The sequence below is a fragment of the Symphalangus syndactylus genome, chromosome 12 (genome assembly GCF_028878055.3).
Source record: "Symphalangus syndactylus isolate Jambi chromosome 12, NHGRI_mSymSyn1-v2.1_pri, whole genome shotgun sequence".
NCBI lineage: Eukaryota > Metazoa > Chordata > Mammalia > Primates > Hylobatidae > Symphalangus > Symphalangus syndactylus.
In genome coordinates this window covers 46,378,874-46,396,559 of record NC_072441.2, presented here as the reverse complement: position 1 = coordinate 46,396,559, position 17,686 = coordinate 46,378,874, and the positions used below count along the sequence as shown (strand labels likewise).

General features: G+C 40.9%; 1 protein-coding gene across 4 annotated transcripts in view; it reads left to right on the top strand.

The window, feature by feature from the left end:
* EVI5 (ecotropic viral integration site 5) overlaps positions 1 to 17,686 on the top strand; it is a 294,360-nt gene that overhangs the window by 99,204 nt on the left and 177,470 nt on the right. For all 4 annotated transcript variants that reach the window (XM_063625474.1, XM_063625476.1, XM_063625477.1 and 1 more), the window contains one exon: positions 13,708 to 13,768. In XM_063625474.1, coding sequence (XP_063481544.1) covers positions 13,708 to 13,768 — 61 coding nt within the window. The remainder of the gene's footprint in view (positions 1 to 13,707; positions 13,769 to 17,686) is intronic.

The window sequence follows — 17,686 nt, the reverse complement described above, 5'->3', positions numbered from 1 at the left end:
CGTTTCCTGTTGGTTGGAGGGTAGCAGCACAGAAAAGTAAATGGCTTATTAGATGCAAATATGTAACAGATTATTAAAATTATATGTTAGAGATAACTAACCCGTATGTCTTCAAACTGGCATACACAGTCTGTTGGGTGTCAGGAAAATGTTCAGAGCTTGGTTAAGTAGATCTTCAATTTCTATCTATATTCTTTCCTATAGTTTATCTGTCTGATAACATTTCTGTAGTAGAGGTGCCTTGGTTCTTCTTCGCACCTTCCCTTTTACAGCATGCCTTCTCCCACTTTATTAAAGGAAGGAAGGAAAACCTGTCACCCAACCTAGATCTTACTATGGTACCTTACTTTAGTTTATAAAAAATCTCTGCGGCTCCAAACAAAAAGAACAATTTCAGAATGACTTGCTCCTGAGGGAGTATCCCCTGAGAGAGCAGAGCAAGAAAAATGGAAGTTTTCTTTATTATTATTTTTATTATACTTTTAAGTTCTAGGGTACATGTGCACAATGTACAGGTTTTGTTCAGCTCCCACCGATGAGTGAGAACATGCGGTGTTTGGTTTTCTGTCCTTGTGATAGTTTGTGTAGAATCATGGTTTCCAGCTTCATTCATGTCCCTGCAAAGGACATGAACTCATCCTTTTTTATGGCTGCATAGTATTCCGCGGTGTATATGTGCCTCATTTTCTTAATCCAATCTATCATTGATGGACATTTGGATTGGTTCCAAGTCTTTGCTATTGTGAATAGTGCCACAATAAACATACATGTGCATGTGTCTTTATAGCAGCATGATTTATAGTCCTTTGGGTGTATGCCCAGTAATGGGATGGCTGGGTCATATGGTATTTCTAGTTCTAGATCCTTGAGGAATTGCCACACTGCCTTCCACAATGGTTGAATTAATTTACACTCCCACCAACAGTGTAAAAGCGTTCCTATTTCTTCACATCCTCTCCAGCATCTGTTGTTTCCTGACTTTTTAATGATCGCCATTCTAACTGGCATGAGATGGTATCTCACTGTGGTTTTGATTTGCATTCTCTGGTGACCAGTGATGATGAGCGTCTTATCATATGTCTGTTGGCTGCATAAATGTCTTCTTTTGAGAAGTATTTGTTCATATCCTTTGCCCACTTTTTGATGGGGTTGTCTTTTTCTTGTAAATTTAAGTTCTTTATAGATTCTGGATATTAGCCTTTTGTCAGATGGGTAGATTGCAAAGATTTTCTCCCATTCTGTGGGTTGCCTGTTCACTCTGGTGATAGTTTCTTTTGCTGTGCAGAAGCTCTTTAGTTTAATTAGATCCCATTTGTCAATTTTGGCTTTTGTTGCCATTGCTTTTGGTGTTTCAGTCATGAAGTCCTTGCCCATGCCTATGTCCTGAATGGTACTGCCTAGGTTTTCTTCTAGAGTTTTTATGGTTTTAGGTCTAATATTTAAGTCTTTAAACAATCTTGAATTAATTTTTGTGTAAGGCGTAAGGAAGGGATCCAGTTTCAGCTTTCTATATATAGCTAGCCAGTTTTCCCAGCATCATTTATTAAATAGGGAATCCTTTTCCCATTTTTTGTTTTTGTCAGGTTTGTCAAAGGTCAGATGGTTATAGATGTGTGGTGTTATTTCTGAGGCCTCTGTTCTGTTCTGTTCTGTTGGTCTATATATCTGTTTTGGTACCAGTACCATGCTGTTTTGGTTACTGTAGCCTTGTAGTATAGTTTGAAGTCAGGTAGCATGATGCCTCCAGCTTTGTTCTTTTTGCTTAGGATTGTCTTGGCAATGCAGGCTCTTTTTTGGTTCCATATGAACTTTAAAGTAGTTTTTTCTAATTCTGTGAAGAAAGTCAATGGTAGCTTGATGGGGATGGCATTGAATCTATAAATTACCTTGGGCAGTGTGGCCATTTTCATGATACTGATTCTTCCAATCCATGAGCATGGAATGTTCTTCCATTTGTTTGTGTCCTCTTATTTCGTTGAGCAGTGATTTGTAGTTCTCCTTGAAGAGGTCCTTCACATCCCTTGTAAGTTGTATTCCCAGGTGTTTTATTCTCTTTGTAGTAATTGTGAATGAGAGTTCACCCATGATTTGGCTCTCTGTTTGTCTATTATTGGTGTATAGAAATACTTGTGATTTTTGCACATTGATTTTGTATCCTGAGACTTTGCTGAAGTTGCTTATCAGCTTAAGGAGATTTTGCACTGAGATGATGAGGTTTTCTAAATATCCAACCATGTCATCTGCAAACAGGGACAATTTGACTTCCTCTTTTCCTAATTGAATATCCTTTATTTCTTTCTCTTGCCTGATGGCCCTGGCCAGAACTTCCAACACTATGTTGAATAGGAGTGGTGAGAGAGGGCATCCTTGCCTTGTGCAGGTTTTCAAAGGGAATGCTTCCAGCTTTTGCCCATTCAGTATGATACTGGCTGTGGGTTTGTCATAAATAGCTCATTATTTTGAGATACGTTCCATCAATACCTAGTTTATTGAGAGTTTTTAGCATGAAGGCTGTTGACTTTTGTTGAAGGCCTTTTCTGCGTCTATTGAGATAATCGTGGTTTTTGTTGTTGGTTCTGTTTATGTGGTGGATTATGTTTATTGATTTGCCTATGTTGAACTAGCCTTGCATCCCAGGGATGAAGCCGACTTGATCATAGTGGATAAGCTTTTTGATGTGCTGCTGGATTCGGTTTGCCAATATTTTATTAAGGATTTTCACATCAGTGTTCATCAGGGGTACTGGCCTAAAATTCTCTTTTTTTGTTGTGTCTGTACCAGGCTTTGGTATCAGGATGATGCTAGCCTCATAAAATGAGCTAGGGAGGATTCCCTCTTTTTCTATTGATTGAAATAGTTACAGAAGGAATGGTACAAGCTCCTTTTTGTACCTCTGGACGAATTTGGCTGTGAATCCATCTGGTCCTGGACTTCTTTTGGTTGGTAGGCTGTTGATTATTGCCTCAATTTCAGAACCTGTTAATTGGTCTATTCAGAGATTCTACTTCTTCCTGGTTTAGTCTTGGGAGGGTGTATGTTTCCAGGATTTTATCCATTTCTTCTAGATTTTCTAGTTTATTTGCATAGAGGTATTTATAGTATTTTCTGATGGTAGTTTGTATTTCTGTGGGAAAAAAAAATCATTTTTTATTGCATCTATTTGATTCTTCTCTCTTTCCTTCTTTATTAGTCTTGCTAGTGGTCTGTTTTGTTAATCTCTTCAAAAAACCAGCTCCTGAATTCATTGATTTTTTGAAGGGTTTTTTGTGTCTCTGTCTCCTTCAGTTCTGCTCTGATCTTAGTTATTTCTTGCCTTCTGCTAGCTTTTGAATGTGTTTGCTCTTGCTTCTGTAGTTCTTTTAATTGTGATGTTAGGGTGTCAATTTTAGATCTTTTCTGCTTTCTCTTGTGGGCATTTAGTGCTATAAATTTCCCTCTACTCACTGCTTTGAATGTGTCCCAGAGATTCTGGTACATTGTGTCTTTGTTCTCACTGGTTTCAAAGAACATCTTTGTTTCTGCCTTCATTTTGTTATGTTCCCAGTAGTAATTCAGGAGCAGGTTGTTCAGTTTCCATATAGTTGTGCATTTTGAGTGAGTTTCTTAATCCTGAGTTCTAATTTGATTGCACTGTGGTCTGAGAGACAGTTTGTTGTGATTTTTGTTCTTTTACATTTGCTGAGGAGTGCTTTACTTCCAACTATGTGGTCAATTTTGGAATAAGTGCCATGTGGTGCTGAGAAGAATGTATATTCTGTTGATTTGGGGTGGTGAGTTCTGTAGATATCTAGTAGGTCTGCTTGGTCTAGAGCTGAGTTCAAGTCCTGGATATCCTTGTTAACCTTCTGTTTCGTTGATCTGTCTAATGTTGACAGTGAGGTGTTAAAGTCTCCCATTATTATTGTGTGGGAGTCTTAAGTCTCTTTGTAACTCTCTCAGGACTTTATGAATCTGGGTGCTCCTGTATTGGGTGCATGTATATTTAGGATAGTTAGCTCTTCTTGTTGAATTGATCCCTTTACCATTATGTAGTGGCCTTCTTTGTCTCTTTTGATCTTTGTTTTAAGTCTGTTTTATCAGAGACTGGGATTATTGTGGGATCTGGCCAGCAGCCCACAATGCAACGGGGCTCTCTCTTTGCTCCTAGGCAGATCGGCAGGTTGAGAAATAATAGACACACACAAGATAGTGAAAGCTGGCTCCAGGGGGGTCACCGTCTTCTGGTCCCACAGTGCCAACAATGCACTGGATATACCAGCATTTATTGTTAAGTTTAGTGAGGGCAGGGGTAGGTTAGTGAGGGATTTCGGGTCATTTGATTATGAGGGGTGAGATGGTCACATGGGGATGAAGTAATTCTTTAACGTAACATTTGTATGTAGAAGTACAGTACATTTGTATGTAGAAGTACAGTTTACAGAGATAATAATTTACAATATAGTGTGTGCATCAGTAATTTCTAACAGAGCCTTAGAACCGAAACACAGTCTTTCCATAACCTATGATTAGCAAGATATTAATCAGCAGTAACAATTGCAACAAAAGCTGGTTACAGACAATCTGTGGAAACAGGACATGAAGCTAGACAACTGGTTAGACCAGAAATTCTCACAAGGGAGTATGCTTTAACCCTAAAGAGGCCTAGAAGAGCCGCGGCAAGATGAGGGCATTTATAGCCCTATCTTATCCATGTGGACAGGCGCCCCCCATGCATCCATTTATAGGCTTTCCACAAGGGTCGCATTCCATTCCCAGAGTTATGAACATCTGCTTTTCTGGGATAGGAATCTTGGTGATGTGAAACCTCCCTGACTGCACGTCCATTCATAGGCTCTCTGCAGGGGCAAGCACATCACGTGCTGTTGGCTCGTTCTGGCAGTCCAACCTGGCATTGTCTTTACACAATCCTGCATGCAATTTTGTATTTACAATAATCAGGAGCATTTCATCTTTTATTCCTTAGCAATAGTTTCAGGGTGTCTCCCTACATAGGATTGCAACCCCTGCTTTTTTTTGCTTTCTATTTGCTTGGTAGATCTTCCTCCATCCCTTAATTTTGAGCCTATGTGTGTCTTTGCACGTGAGATGGGTCTCCTGAATACAGCACACCAATGGGTCTTGACTATCTAATTTGCCAGTCTGTGTCTTTTAATTGGAGCATTTAGCCCATTTACATTTAAGGTTAATATTGTTATGTTTGAATTTGACCCTGTCATTGTGATGTTAGCTGGTTATTTTGCCCATTAATCGATTCAGTTTCTTCACAGTGTCGATGATCTTTACAATTTGGCATGTTTTTGCAGTGGCTGGTACCGGTCGTTCCTTTCCATGTTTAGTGCTTCCTTCAGGAGCTCTTGTAAGGCAGGCCTGGTGGTGACAAAATCTCTCAGCGTTTCCTTGTCTGTAAAGGATTTTATTTCTCCTTCACTTCTGAAGCTTAGTTTGGCTGGATATGATATTCTGGGTTGAAAATTCTTTTCTTTAAGAATGTTGAATATTGGCCCCCACTCTCTTCTGGCTTGTAGGGTTTCTGCCTAGAGATCCACTATTAGTCTGATGGGCTTCCCTTTGTGGGTAACCCAACCTTTCTCTGTGGCTGCCCTTAACATTTTTTCCTTCATTTCAACCTTGGCGAATCTGACATTTATGTGTCTTGGGATTGCTCTTCTCGAGGAGTGTCTTTGTGGTGTTCTCTGTTTTTCCTCAATTTGAATGTTGTCCTGCCTTGCTAGGTTAGGGAAGTTCTCTTGGATAATATCGTGAAGAGGGTTTTCTAACTTGGTTCCGTTGTCCCCATCACTTTCTGGTACACCAGTCAAACGTATATTTGGTCTTTTCACATACTCCCGTATTTCTTGGAGTCTTTGTTCGTTTCTTTTCACTCGTTTTTTCTCTAATCTTGTCTTTTCGTTTTATTTCATTAATTTCATCTTCAGTCACTTTCTTCCATTTGATCGAATCAGCTATTGAAGCTTGTGCATGTGTCATGAAGTTCTTGTGCCCTGGTTTTCAGCGCCATCAGGTCTTCTCTATAGTGTTCATTCTAGTTAGCCAATCATCTAACCTTTTTTCAAGGTTTTTAGCTTCCTTGTGATGGGTTAGAGCATGCTCCTTTAGCTCAGAGAAGTTTGTTATTACTGACCTTCTGAAGCCTACTTCTATCAACTCATCAAACTCATTCTCCGTCCAGTTTTTTTCCTTGCTGGCGAGGAGCTGCGATCCTTTGGAGGCGAAGAGGTGCTCTTTGTTTTGGAATTTTTAGCTTCTCTGGTTTCTCCTCATCTTTGTGGTTTTATCTACCTTTGATCTTTGATGTTGTTGACCTACGGATGGGGTTTTGGTGTGGAAGTCATTTTTGTTGATGTTGATGCTATTTATTTCTGTTTGTTAGTTTTTCTTCTAACAGTCAGAACCCTCAGCTGCAGATCTGTTGGAGTTTGCTGGAGGTCCACTCCAGACCCTGTTTGCATGGGTATCATCAGCGGAGACTGCACAACAGCAAATATTGCTGCCTGATCCGTCCTCTGGAAGCTTCGACCCAGAGGGGCACCTGCCTGTTTGAGGGGTCTGTCATCCCCTACTGGGAAGTGTTTCCCAGTCAGGCTATATGGGGGTCAGGGACCCACTTGAGGAGGCAGTCCGTCCGTTCTCGGAGCTCAAACGCCATGCTGAGAGAACTACTGCTTTCTTCAGAGCTGTGAGACAGGGACATTTAAGTCTGGAGAAGCTGTCTGCTGCCTTTTGTTCTACTATGCCCTGTCCCCAGAGGTGGAATCTATAGAGGCAGTAGGCCTTGCTGAGCTGTGGTGGTCTCCACCCAGTTCGTGCTTCCAGGCCTCTTTGTTTACACTCGGAGCTACTCAAGCCTCAGCAATGGCAGACGCCTCTCCCTGCACTAGGCTGCATGTCGATCTCAGACTGCTGTGCTAGAAGTGAGCAAGGCTCCGCGTGCGTGGGACCCGCCAAGCCAGGCACCGGCTGGTATCTCCTGGTCTGCCGGTTGCTAAAACTGCGGGAAAAGCGCGGTATTTGCTCAGGAGTGTACCGTTTTTCCAGCTACAGTCTGTCATGGCCTCCCTTGGCTAGGAAATGGAAATCCCCTGACCCCTTGTGCTTCCTGGGTGAGGCGACGCCCCGCCCTGCTTCTGCTCGTCCTTGGTGGGATGCACCCAGTGTCCAGCCAGTCTCAGTGAGATGAACCAGGTATCTCAGTTGGAAATGCAGAAATCTCCTGTCTTCTGTGTCAGTCTCGCTGGGAGCTGCAGACCGGAGCTGTTCATATTTGGCCATCTTGGAAGCCAATCCAAAAAATGGAATTTTTGTAATTTCTAATTTGGGTTTCTATTTTCATCCAGCTGAGAAATGCTTGGCAAGCCTGCTTTATCTTTCTTACAATTAGAATTCAGAAGTAGAATTGTGATCATGGGACAAATTATTAACTCACGTTTATTTGAATTGAAAAGTGAAGGCAACACTTTAATGACAGGAAGTAAATATAATTTCGCTCATTGGTTTAATAATAATGACTGCCTTTGCCAGTTAGGTCCTAGAGTAGACGTTTTCTGTAAATAAGATAAATATCACTTAAGTTGCAGTGGAAAAATTTTAAAGTACATGTAAATTACAATTATATGTCCTTTTTAACTATATTTACACTTGACATAAAACAAAATTTAGAGGTCTTTAAAATGTATATGAGGAAACCTTCTTTTAGCAGATATATGAGCAGAAAAATAAGACCACAGGATGGCATAGGATGATGGCAGAGGAGGAAGTTGCAGGTAGTTCTCTGAAGGAGATGATACCTGAGTACAATTTTGAAGACCTTTGTTTCTTTCTTTTTTTTTTTTTGAGATGGAGTCTTGCAGGCTGGAGTGCAATGGTGTGATCTTGGCTTATTGCAACTATCGCCTCCAAGGTTCAAGCCTCAGCCTCCTGAGTAGCTGGGACTACGGGCGCATGCCACCATGTCCAGCTAATTTTTTTTTTAATTTTTAGTAGAGACTGGGTTTCGCTATGTTGGCCAGGCTGGTCTCGAACTCCTGACCTCAGGTGATCCACCCACCTCGGCCTCCCAAAGTGCTGGGATTACAGGCATGACCCACCATGCCTGGCCGAAGATTGTTGTTTCTAATTGCTAGGGTTAAATTATGACTGCAACAGAAAATCCCTGTTGATATGGAACTCACTGAAATACAGAAGACTGACATAGAATGTTATACAGCGTAACATCCATCAGTGAAAGTGCCATGAAGAAAACAAAGCCAGTTAAAGGACGTGGAGAGATGAGCACTCTTTTAGACAGGGCACGCAGAGATAGGGCTCACAGGCCGGTACGATACTATTTGAGCCAACACCAGAGGGAAGTAAGAGTGGGAGTCATGGGATTATCTGGGGGAAGTATATCGTACAGTATGATAACAGTAAATGTGAAGACTGAGGCAAGAATGTGATTGATACATTCAAGGAATAGAAAACCAGTGAGAGGCCGGGCACAGTGGCTCACACCTATAATCCCAGCACTTTGAGAGGCTGAGGTGGGAGGATCCATTGAGCCTAGGAGTTTGAGACCAGCCTGGGCAACATAGTAAAACCCTATCTCTGCAAAAATGAAAAGGAAGAAAACCGATGGGACTGGAGTAGCATAGGCAAATAGCAGTGTGGTGAGCAGTGAAGTCAGAAACATGGTAGGGAGCTAGGGGTATTTAGAGCCATGCCATCTACTGTGGTAGCCGTTACCCACATGTGGCTATTTAGTCTAAATATGATTAAAATTTATTTCATCAGTTATATTTCAAGTGCTAATTAGTCACTCACATGTGGCTAATGGCTACTCTATTAGACAATACAGATCTAGCACGTTTTCATCATTGTCAAACGTTTCGTTGGTTATTGTACTCCTCATGGGCCAGACTTTTTCCACATCTGAGGGGAAACCAGTAGAGGATTTTGAGAAAAGTGACATGATCTGGTTTTAAAAGTTTTACTCTTTGCTGTAATAAAGGTTGGCCAGGTGAAGAGAAGGAGGGCATTTTAAGAAGAACGGTAATAGGTACAAAGGCTCAGAGGTTCCCTTACTACATGAAAGTTGTAAGAGTTGAATCTTAGCTTTTGACTTTTTTTTGATGAATTTTTATGTTGGTATACTTTTATAAAAAAAGTTACAAATATAGTACAAGGGGGTCCGATATACTCTTTACCAAGATTCACCAATTGTTTACATTTCATCCCATTTGCTTTATTAAATCCTCTCTCCTCTGTATGCGTATATAAATATAGTGTGTGTGTGTAAAATCCATTCCCATTTTGGGGGAGGTCCATTTGAGAGTAAATTGAGATATTGTGCCCTTTATCCATAAATACTTGAATGTGTACTTCCTATGAACAACAACTTTTCTCTGCTTTAACATAAACCCAATAGTTAATCAAAACAAGGAAATTATATTAGGTTGGTGCAAAAGTAATTGCAGTTTTTGCATTACTTTCAACGGCAAAAACCAGTTACTTTTGGACCAACTAATAGCTAAAATACTATTATCTAATTCACAGTGTATGTTCAGATTTTATCACCAATATATGCTGTATATATGCTGTCCCAATAATATGCTGTATAACTATCTCCCCACCCCTCTCCGTCCAGGGTCCGCTCTAGGATCACATGTAGGATTTAGGTGTTAATACCTATTTGGTTTTCTTTAATCTGACACATTTCCTCAGTCTTTGTGTTTCTGATATATTTAAACAGTGTACAGGCCAATTATTTTGTAGAAAATCTCAAAGTTTGAGTTTTTCTGGGGTTTCCCCAGGATTAGATTCAGGTTGTGCATTTTTGGCAGGTATACCCTTGATATTATATCTTCTCATTTCACCATACGATATATATGATATCGCTTTCTCTCAAAACTGGTAATGTTAGCTTTGGTCACTTGATTAAGGTGATGTCTGCCAGGTTTTACTACTGTAAAGTTATTATTTCCCCTTTTGTAATAAGTAATTTGTGGCAGGCTACTTTGAGATTATGTGGTAACCTCTTTCTTTACCAAACTTAACCATACCAGTTTTATATCCATTTATGATTTTCCCACTCATTCTTTGTTTATTAATCCGCATTCTACTGTAAGGAAGAGCTTTCCCTTCACCCTCATTTATTTATTCATTTATTTACATCAGTGTGAATTCATGGATTATTTTATTCAGTGAGCTATAATCCATTACTATTAAATTGTCCCTGATTTGTCCAGTGGAAACCCTTGCATCCTGGGTGCTTTGTTCTTTTGATATTTTTCCCATTATTCTTTGGGAATTTCCTTTCTTTAGCGCAACAAAATATTCCAGGTTCAACTTATACCTTCTTGGCTCCTGCGCAGTAATGAGCTGTTTCTCTAGAGAGCTTTGATTACTCTTTTGTAAGCCTTTGAAATTTAGTCTGAAGGTGATGAGTAACCACTGACATGCTGGGCGTGGCAAGATCCAAATCAACATTTTAAAAAAAGATCACTCTGTTAATAGCGTATAGAAAACATTGAGTTATGAAACTGGCCATAGAAAGAACAATTAGCAGTATTTTCCAGTAATTTAGACAAACCATAATGCGGGTCTAAAAACACTCTCAGTGAAGGGGGAACAAATAACTTTACACTGGAGAAACCTGGTGTGTACTACTTCAGCCAGGTGATCAAGGTCAACATCAATAGTGATGTTCTGTTGATAGTTTGTACCCTTAGTATGAGATAATGAAAATGGCATTTATCTCTGTGGTCTTCCTCCTGAAAACCCAATAACCCCAGTATAATCATGAGAAAAACATGAGACAAATCCCATTTGAAGGACATAATGGTCCCGTTTGAAGATCACATAATGATAACTACAAAATACCTGACCAGTACTCCTCAAAACTGTCAAGGTTCTCATCAAAACTGTCATGGGCTTTAGGTAACAGCAGTGTGTTAATATTGGTTCATTAATTATAACAATGTAACAATGTACCATACTACTGTAACATGTTAATAATAGGGGAAACTGGGATGGGATACATGGAATCTCTGTACTATCTTCACAATCTTTTTGTAAACCAAATATTTTTTTTAAAAAATTAAGTTTATTTAAAAACACTATCAGTGGAGTTAAATTTAAGTAGGGTTTATTTTTAGGTGTGTAAATGAGTGATATTTTTACATAATGCATAATGATAACTACTTCAGAGTAGTCATTTGTGAAGGCTATAAACTTATTTCAATAGTGCAGCTGTTCAAAATGTTTTACAGCTCTTTGGAGTCTTTAATAAATTCTTTCGGCTATCTTACAGTCTTTTAAGACAGTGGTCCCCAGCCTTTTTGACACTAGGGACCGCTTTCGTGGAAGACCATTTTTCCACTTGTGGGGGCTGGGGGTATGGCCTCAGGTTAAAACTGTTCCACCTCACGTCAGATCATCAGTCATGAGATTCTCATAAGGAGCGCACAACCTAGATCCCCAGCGTGCACAATTCACTATAGGGTTTGCACACCTGTGAGAATCTAATGCTGCCACTGATCTGACAGGAGGTGGAGCTCAGGCAGTGATGTTCACTTGCCTGCCATTCACCTCCTGCTGTGTGACCCAGTTCCTAACAGGCCACAGACTGGTATTGGTCCACTGCCCAGGGGCTGGGCACCCCTGTTTTAAGATACACTTTAGTGAGAGACAATAATGTCGCAGTCAAAGCTGTGACCATACAGAAGTTTCTCAAGCTTTCTAAACCCCAGAGTGGGTATAACAACTTATATTAAAAAGTTGTGGCCGGGCATGGTGGCTCACGCCTGTAATCCCAGCACTTTGGGAGGCCAAGGCGGGTGGATCACGAGGTCAGGAGATCGAGACCACGGTGAAACCCCGTCTCTACTAAAAATACAAAAGAAAAAATTAGCTGGGCGCAGTGGCGGGCGCCTGTAGTCCCAGCTACTTGGGAGGCTGAGGCAGGAGAATGGCGTGAATCCGGGAGGCAGAGCTTGCAGTGAGCCGAGATCGCGCCACCGCACTCCAGCCTGGGCAACAGCGAGACTCTGTCTCAAAAAAAAAAAAAAAAAAAAAAAAAAAAAAAAGAAGTTGTTGTGAGCTAAATGAGATAAGTAATAGATTTCTGTCCTTTGAGGGAGAATTTTATTTTTGAAAGCAGCTGTAAGTTATTTGGAGCCTGGTCTGGTTTATATTTGGAGTAAACTTGGTATTGATATTTTTTGTCAAGAGCAAGATAAAAAAAATTTGGTGGTACTAATTTTTGTGTGGCCTATACATTTTTATAAAGGTAATTTTACCGTAGAATTGCATATTATGCTTACTCTTCTCCAATCAGTGACAGACCACAGAGGTGATATGCCCTTTTCAGGACATCTTTTTTAAAAAAAAAAAAAATGGTTTATCACTTTCTGGGGGTTGGGGGGAAGGGTCCCAGGCTGGAGTGCAGTGGCTAGATCACAGCTCACTGCAACCTTGACCTCCCTGGCTCAAGCAATCCTCCCACCTCAGCCTCTGAGTACCTGCAACTACAGGCATGCACCCACCGCACTGGCTGATTTATGTATTTTTTGTAGAGACTAGGTTTCACCATGTTGCCCAGGCTGGTCTTGAACCCCTGGCCTCAAGCAATTGGCCCACCTTGGCCTCCCAAAGTGCTGGGATTAGAGGCATGATCCACCGTGTCCAGTGTCATGTTTTAAGTTATTTTTATTTTTTAATAATTTTGACCTTTATTTTAAATTCAGGGGGTACATGCACATATTTATTTCGTGGGCATATTGCATGATACTGAGGTTTGAGATATGAATGATCCCATCACCCAAATAGCGAGCATAGTACCCAACGGTTAGTTTTTCAGCCCTTGTCCCCTTCCCTGCCTTCCCCTTCTATTAGTCCTTGGTGTCTGTTGTTCCCATCTTTATGTCCATGAGTACCCAGTGTTTAGCTCCTAGTTGTAAGGGAGAACATGGGTTTTTGGTTTTCTGTTCCTGTGTTAATTCACTTAACTCAGTACATCTTAACAGGGGTGCATGATGTCAGTATGTATTACTGGTGATGTTAACCTTAATCAGTTAGTTCAGGTGCAGTCTACCAGGAATCTGTACTGTAAATTTAGCATTTTCCTTTAACACTTACTAAATATTTTAGGAGAGATAATTTGAGACTATGCTTAAACTTTCACCCACTAATTTTAGCATCCGTTAGTGGTTCCTCCTGCAGTAGTTATTACTGTGGAATTCTAATGGTGATTTTTATCTTTACCTTATTCCTCCTATGTCTATTAATTGGAATTCTGTAAGGAAGAGTTGTCCCCTTTCCCTCATTAAAATTTTTAAAGTCAATGTTGGTACCAGGATTTTTAAGTTAAGAGCCAGTTGAACCTACAGGTGTGTTTTAATTTGAGGAATAAGAATAATGGTTCATTTGTAAGTTTAGGGCTGAATAGAATCTGTAAACTAAGTTGCATTTTGTGCTTTATACATTTCACTTTATAAATTTTCTTTTTGTATGGTTTTTATTTCTGTCATTTGTAAAGTGAGTTTTTAATAAGAACTCATGAAACCACATGATTTTTCTCACATCAAATATCTCCAAGTTATAAGCTAGAAGAAACTAAAGAAATTGTATTTTATGTTCATATGTATTTTTAAATTTTGTAATTTAATAACTACTTTTGAATGAAAACATTAACTCTTTTTTTTCCTTTCCTAGGCTTGAAAAGGAATATACTACGATAAAAACGAAAGAAATGGAAGAGCAAGTTGAAATTAAAGTAAGCATTTGGGGGCTTTTTTAAGTACTGATTGATTGAAATGAATTATTGGACAGTAGATGTTTAAAGTTTGTACTTCTTATATTCATAAATGTATTTACCATCCTACTAGATTATAGTTAAAAATAGACATTTCAAAAAAGCAGAATAATGTGACTGAAGTGGCTTTCATTCCAGTGTGAAGGAGAGCAAGCTCTTCCCTTTTTCTAGATTTGTTGGTGGCTCATCAGGAGAAAACACTTCCATGGAGAAGATCATTATCATTCCATTTAAGCATGTTTTTTAAAGTTGCAGAGAAGACAATCTATAATAACACTTTCTATGCTGAGACCAACAAGAGTGTAATCTCAGGCAAACATTAAATAGAGCACATATTACACTAGAACTAATTATGGTTGCTCTAGAGCTACAGAAAGCTTTGACTGATATGACTTTTTCTTCTCTAAGCAAGGGTTATACTTTTGAACTACTTCTCTCCAGAAAATCAAGCAGATTTTCAATTCAAAGGGCATATAAATACCCTATATGTACCCTTTGTACCCCCCTCCATAAAACAAGGAATTCTTGAGTTGAGGGTCTGTCGCACTGTTGGATCTGGGACTTGAGAAAAATTGTGTTGCCTTTTATGCTGATATTGTAGGATGGGGTTGATAAGTGGAAGCATGAGTCAAATAACTTAGTGATTGGCCAGTTCACTTTCTAATCTCTTTATTCCCCTCCACCCCCGACCCCCAACCCCTGGAGAAAAGGGTTAAAAGTAAAATAATTTTAATGGAGTGACTCCCTCCTCCCTTTTTAAACTTTGTGTTTGAATGTGTCTGATTTTTGACTTGGATCTGGCAAGACATTATATGACCACCTTATTTTTCTCCTTTTACAAGGGAATGGGTTCTGTTAGACTAATTCTCTTTCCTGCCTTGGTCCTCCTCAAAAGCCTCTAGGGAGACAGTCTCTCCAGTTTTCTTATGTTAACTCTCTCTTACCAACTCTCCTCCCTTTTCTAGAGATTCTATTCCCATTTCTGTCACCTTTTCCTTATCAAATGGAAATAGATACTTCCACATTTTTTATATATATAGAAAAGACCCCTGTGGATGTTTTTTCCTTCCTTTTTTTTTTTTTTAATTCTGTCACCCAACTGCTGCTCTACTATTTGCTTTTCTTTTTTTCTTTTTCTTTTTTTTTTTTTTTGAGACGAAGTCTCGCTCTGTCGCCCGGGCTGAAGTGCAGTGGCGCGATCTTGGCTCACTGCAAGCTCCGCCTTCTGGGTGCATGCCATTCTCCTGCCTCAGCCTCCCAAGTAGCTGGGACTACAGGTGCCCGCCACGAAGCCCACCTAATTTTTTGTATTTTTAGTAAAGATGGTGTTTTACCATGTTAGCCAGGATGGTCTCGATCTCCTGACCTCGTGATCCACCCACCTTGGCCTCCCAAAGTGCTGGGATTACAGGCGTGAGCCACCGCGTCCAGCCCTATTTGCTTTTCTTTTAGGTACTATGAATAAGGGTACTTTTACTGCAAGTAAAAAGTACGTCATCCTGATGAGTGGGGAGAGAGTATGGGTTTTCACATACTACGAATATTCGGAACTGCAAATCAAGAATCTGAGGATGGGGAAGCCATCCTGTTCATTTCACCACACTATATTATTGAAAAAAAATCACAGTTCTATGAACAATCCTTACTCTTGAAGTTTTTTATAAAATTAAGTACATGGGGGGGGTGGAGCCAAGATGGCCGAATAGGAACAGCTCCGGTCTCCAGCTCCCAGCCCCAGCGACACAGAAGACGGGTGATTTCTGCATTTCTGCTTGAGGTACCGGTTTCATCTCACTAGGGAGTGCCTAACAGTGGGTGCAGGACAGTCGGTGAAGCGCACTGTGCGCGAGCCGAAGCAGGGCGAGGCATTGCCTCACTCGGGAAGCGCAAGGGGTCAGGGAGTTCCCTTTCCTAGTCAAAGAAAGGGGAAACAGACGGCACCTGGAATATCGGGTCAGTCCCGTCCTAATACTGCGCTTTTCCAACGGGCCTGGAAAACGGCACACTAGGAGATTGTGTCCCGCACCTGGCTCGGAGGGTCCTATGCCCACAGAGTCTTGCTGATTGCTAGCACAGCAGTCTGAGATCAAGCTGCAAGGCGGCAACGAGGCTGGGGGAGGGGCGCCCGCCATTGCCCAGGCTTGCTTAGGTAAACAAAGCAGCCAGGAAGCTCGAACTGGGTGGAGCCCACCACAGCTCAAGGAGGCCTGCCTGCCTCTGTAGGCTCCACCTCTGGGGGCAGGGCACAGACAACCAAAAACTCAACGAGAACCTCCACAGCCTTAAATGTCCCTGTCTGACTGACAGCTTTGAAGAGAGTAGTGGTTCTCCCAGCACGCAGCTGGAGATCTGAGAACGGACAGACTGCCTCCTAAAGTGGGTCCCTCACCCCTGAGCAGCCTAACTGGGAGGCACCCCCCCAGTAGGGACAGACTGACACCTCATTCAACCGGGTACTCCTCTGAGACAAAACTTTCAGAGGAACTATCAGACAGCTGAATTTGTGGTCTCACGAAAATCCGCTGTTCTGCAGCCACCGCTGCTGACACCCAGCCAAACAGGGTCTGGAGTGGACCTCTAGTAAACTCCAACAGACCTGCAGCTGAGGGTCTTGTTTGGTAGAAGGAAAATTAACAAAGAGAAAGGACATCCACACCAAAAACCCATCTGTACATCACCATCATCGAAGACAAAAAGTAGACAAAACCACAAAGATGGGGAAAAAACAGACCAAAAAAACTGGAAACTCTAAAAAACAGAGCACCTCTCCTCCTCCAAAGGAACGCAGTTCCTCACCAGCAACAGAACAAAGCTGGATGGAGGATGACTTTGATGAGTTGAGAGAAGAAGGCTTCAGACGATCAAACTACTCTGAGCTACGAGAGGAAATTCAAAACAATAGCAAAGAAGTTAAAAACTTTGAAAAAAAATTAGAAGAATGGATAACTAGAATAACCAATGGAGAGAAGGGCTTCAAGGAGATGATGGAGCTGAAAGCCAAGTTTCGAGAACTACGCGAAGAATGCAGAAGCCTCAGTAGCAGATGCGATCAACTGGAAGAAAGGGTATCGCTGATAGAAGATGAAATGAATGAAATGAAGAGAGAAGGGAAGTTTAGAGAAAAAAGAATAAAAAGAAATGAACAAAGCCTCCAAGAAATTTGGGACTATGTGAAAAGACCAAACCTACGTCTGATTGGTGTACCTGAAAATGATGGGGAGAATGGAACCAAGTTGGAAAACACTCTGCAAGATATTATCCAGGAGAACTTCCCCAATCTAGCAAGGCAGGCCAGCATTCAGATTCAGGAAATACAGAGAACGCCACAAAGATACTCCTGGAGAAGGGCAACTCCAAGACACATAATTGTCAGATTCACCAAAGTTGAAATGAAGGAAAAAATGTTAAGGGCAGCCAGAGAGAAAGGTTGGGTTACCCACAAAGGGAAGCCCATCAGACTAACAGCTGATCTCTCAGCAGAAACTCTACAAGCCAGAAGAGAGTGGGGGCCGATATTCAACATTCTTAAAGAAAAGAATTTTCAGCCCAGAATTTCCTATCCCGCCAAACTAAGCTTCATAAGTGAAGGAGAAATAAAATACTTTACAGACAAGCAAACGCTGAGTGATTTTGTCACCACCAGGCCTGCCCTAAAAGAGCTCCTGAAGGAAGCACTAAACATGAAAAGGAACAACCGGTACCAGCCCCTGCAAAAACATGCCAAATTGTAAAGACCATCGAGGCTAGGAAGAAACTATAGCAACTAACGAGCAAAATAACCAACTAACATCATAATGACAGGATCAGATTCACACATAACAATATTCACGTTAAATGTAAATGGGCTAAATGCTCCAATCAAAAGACACAGACTGGCAA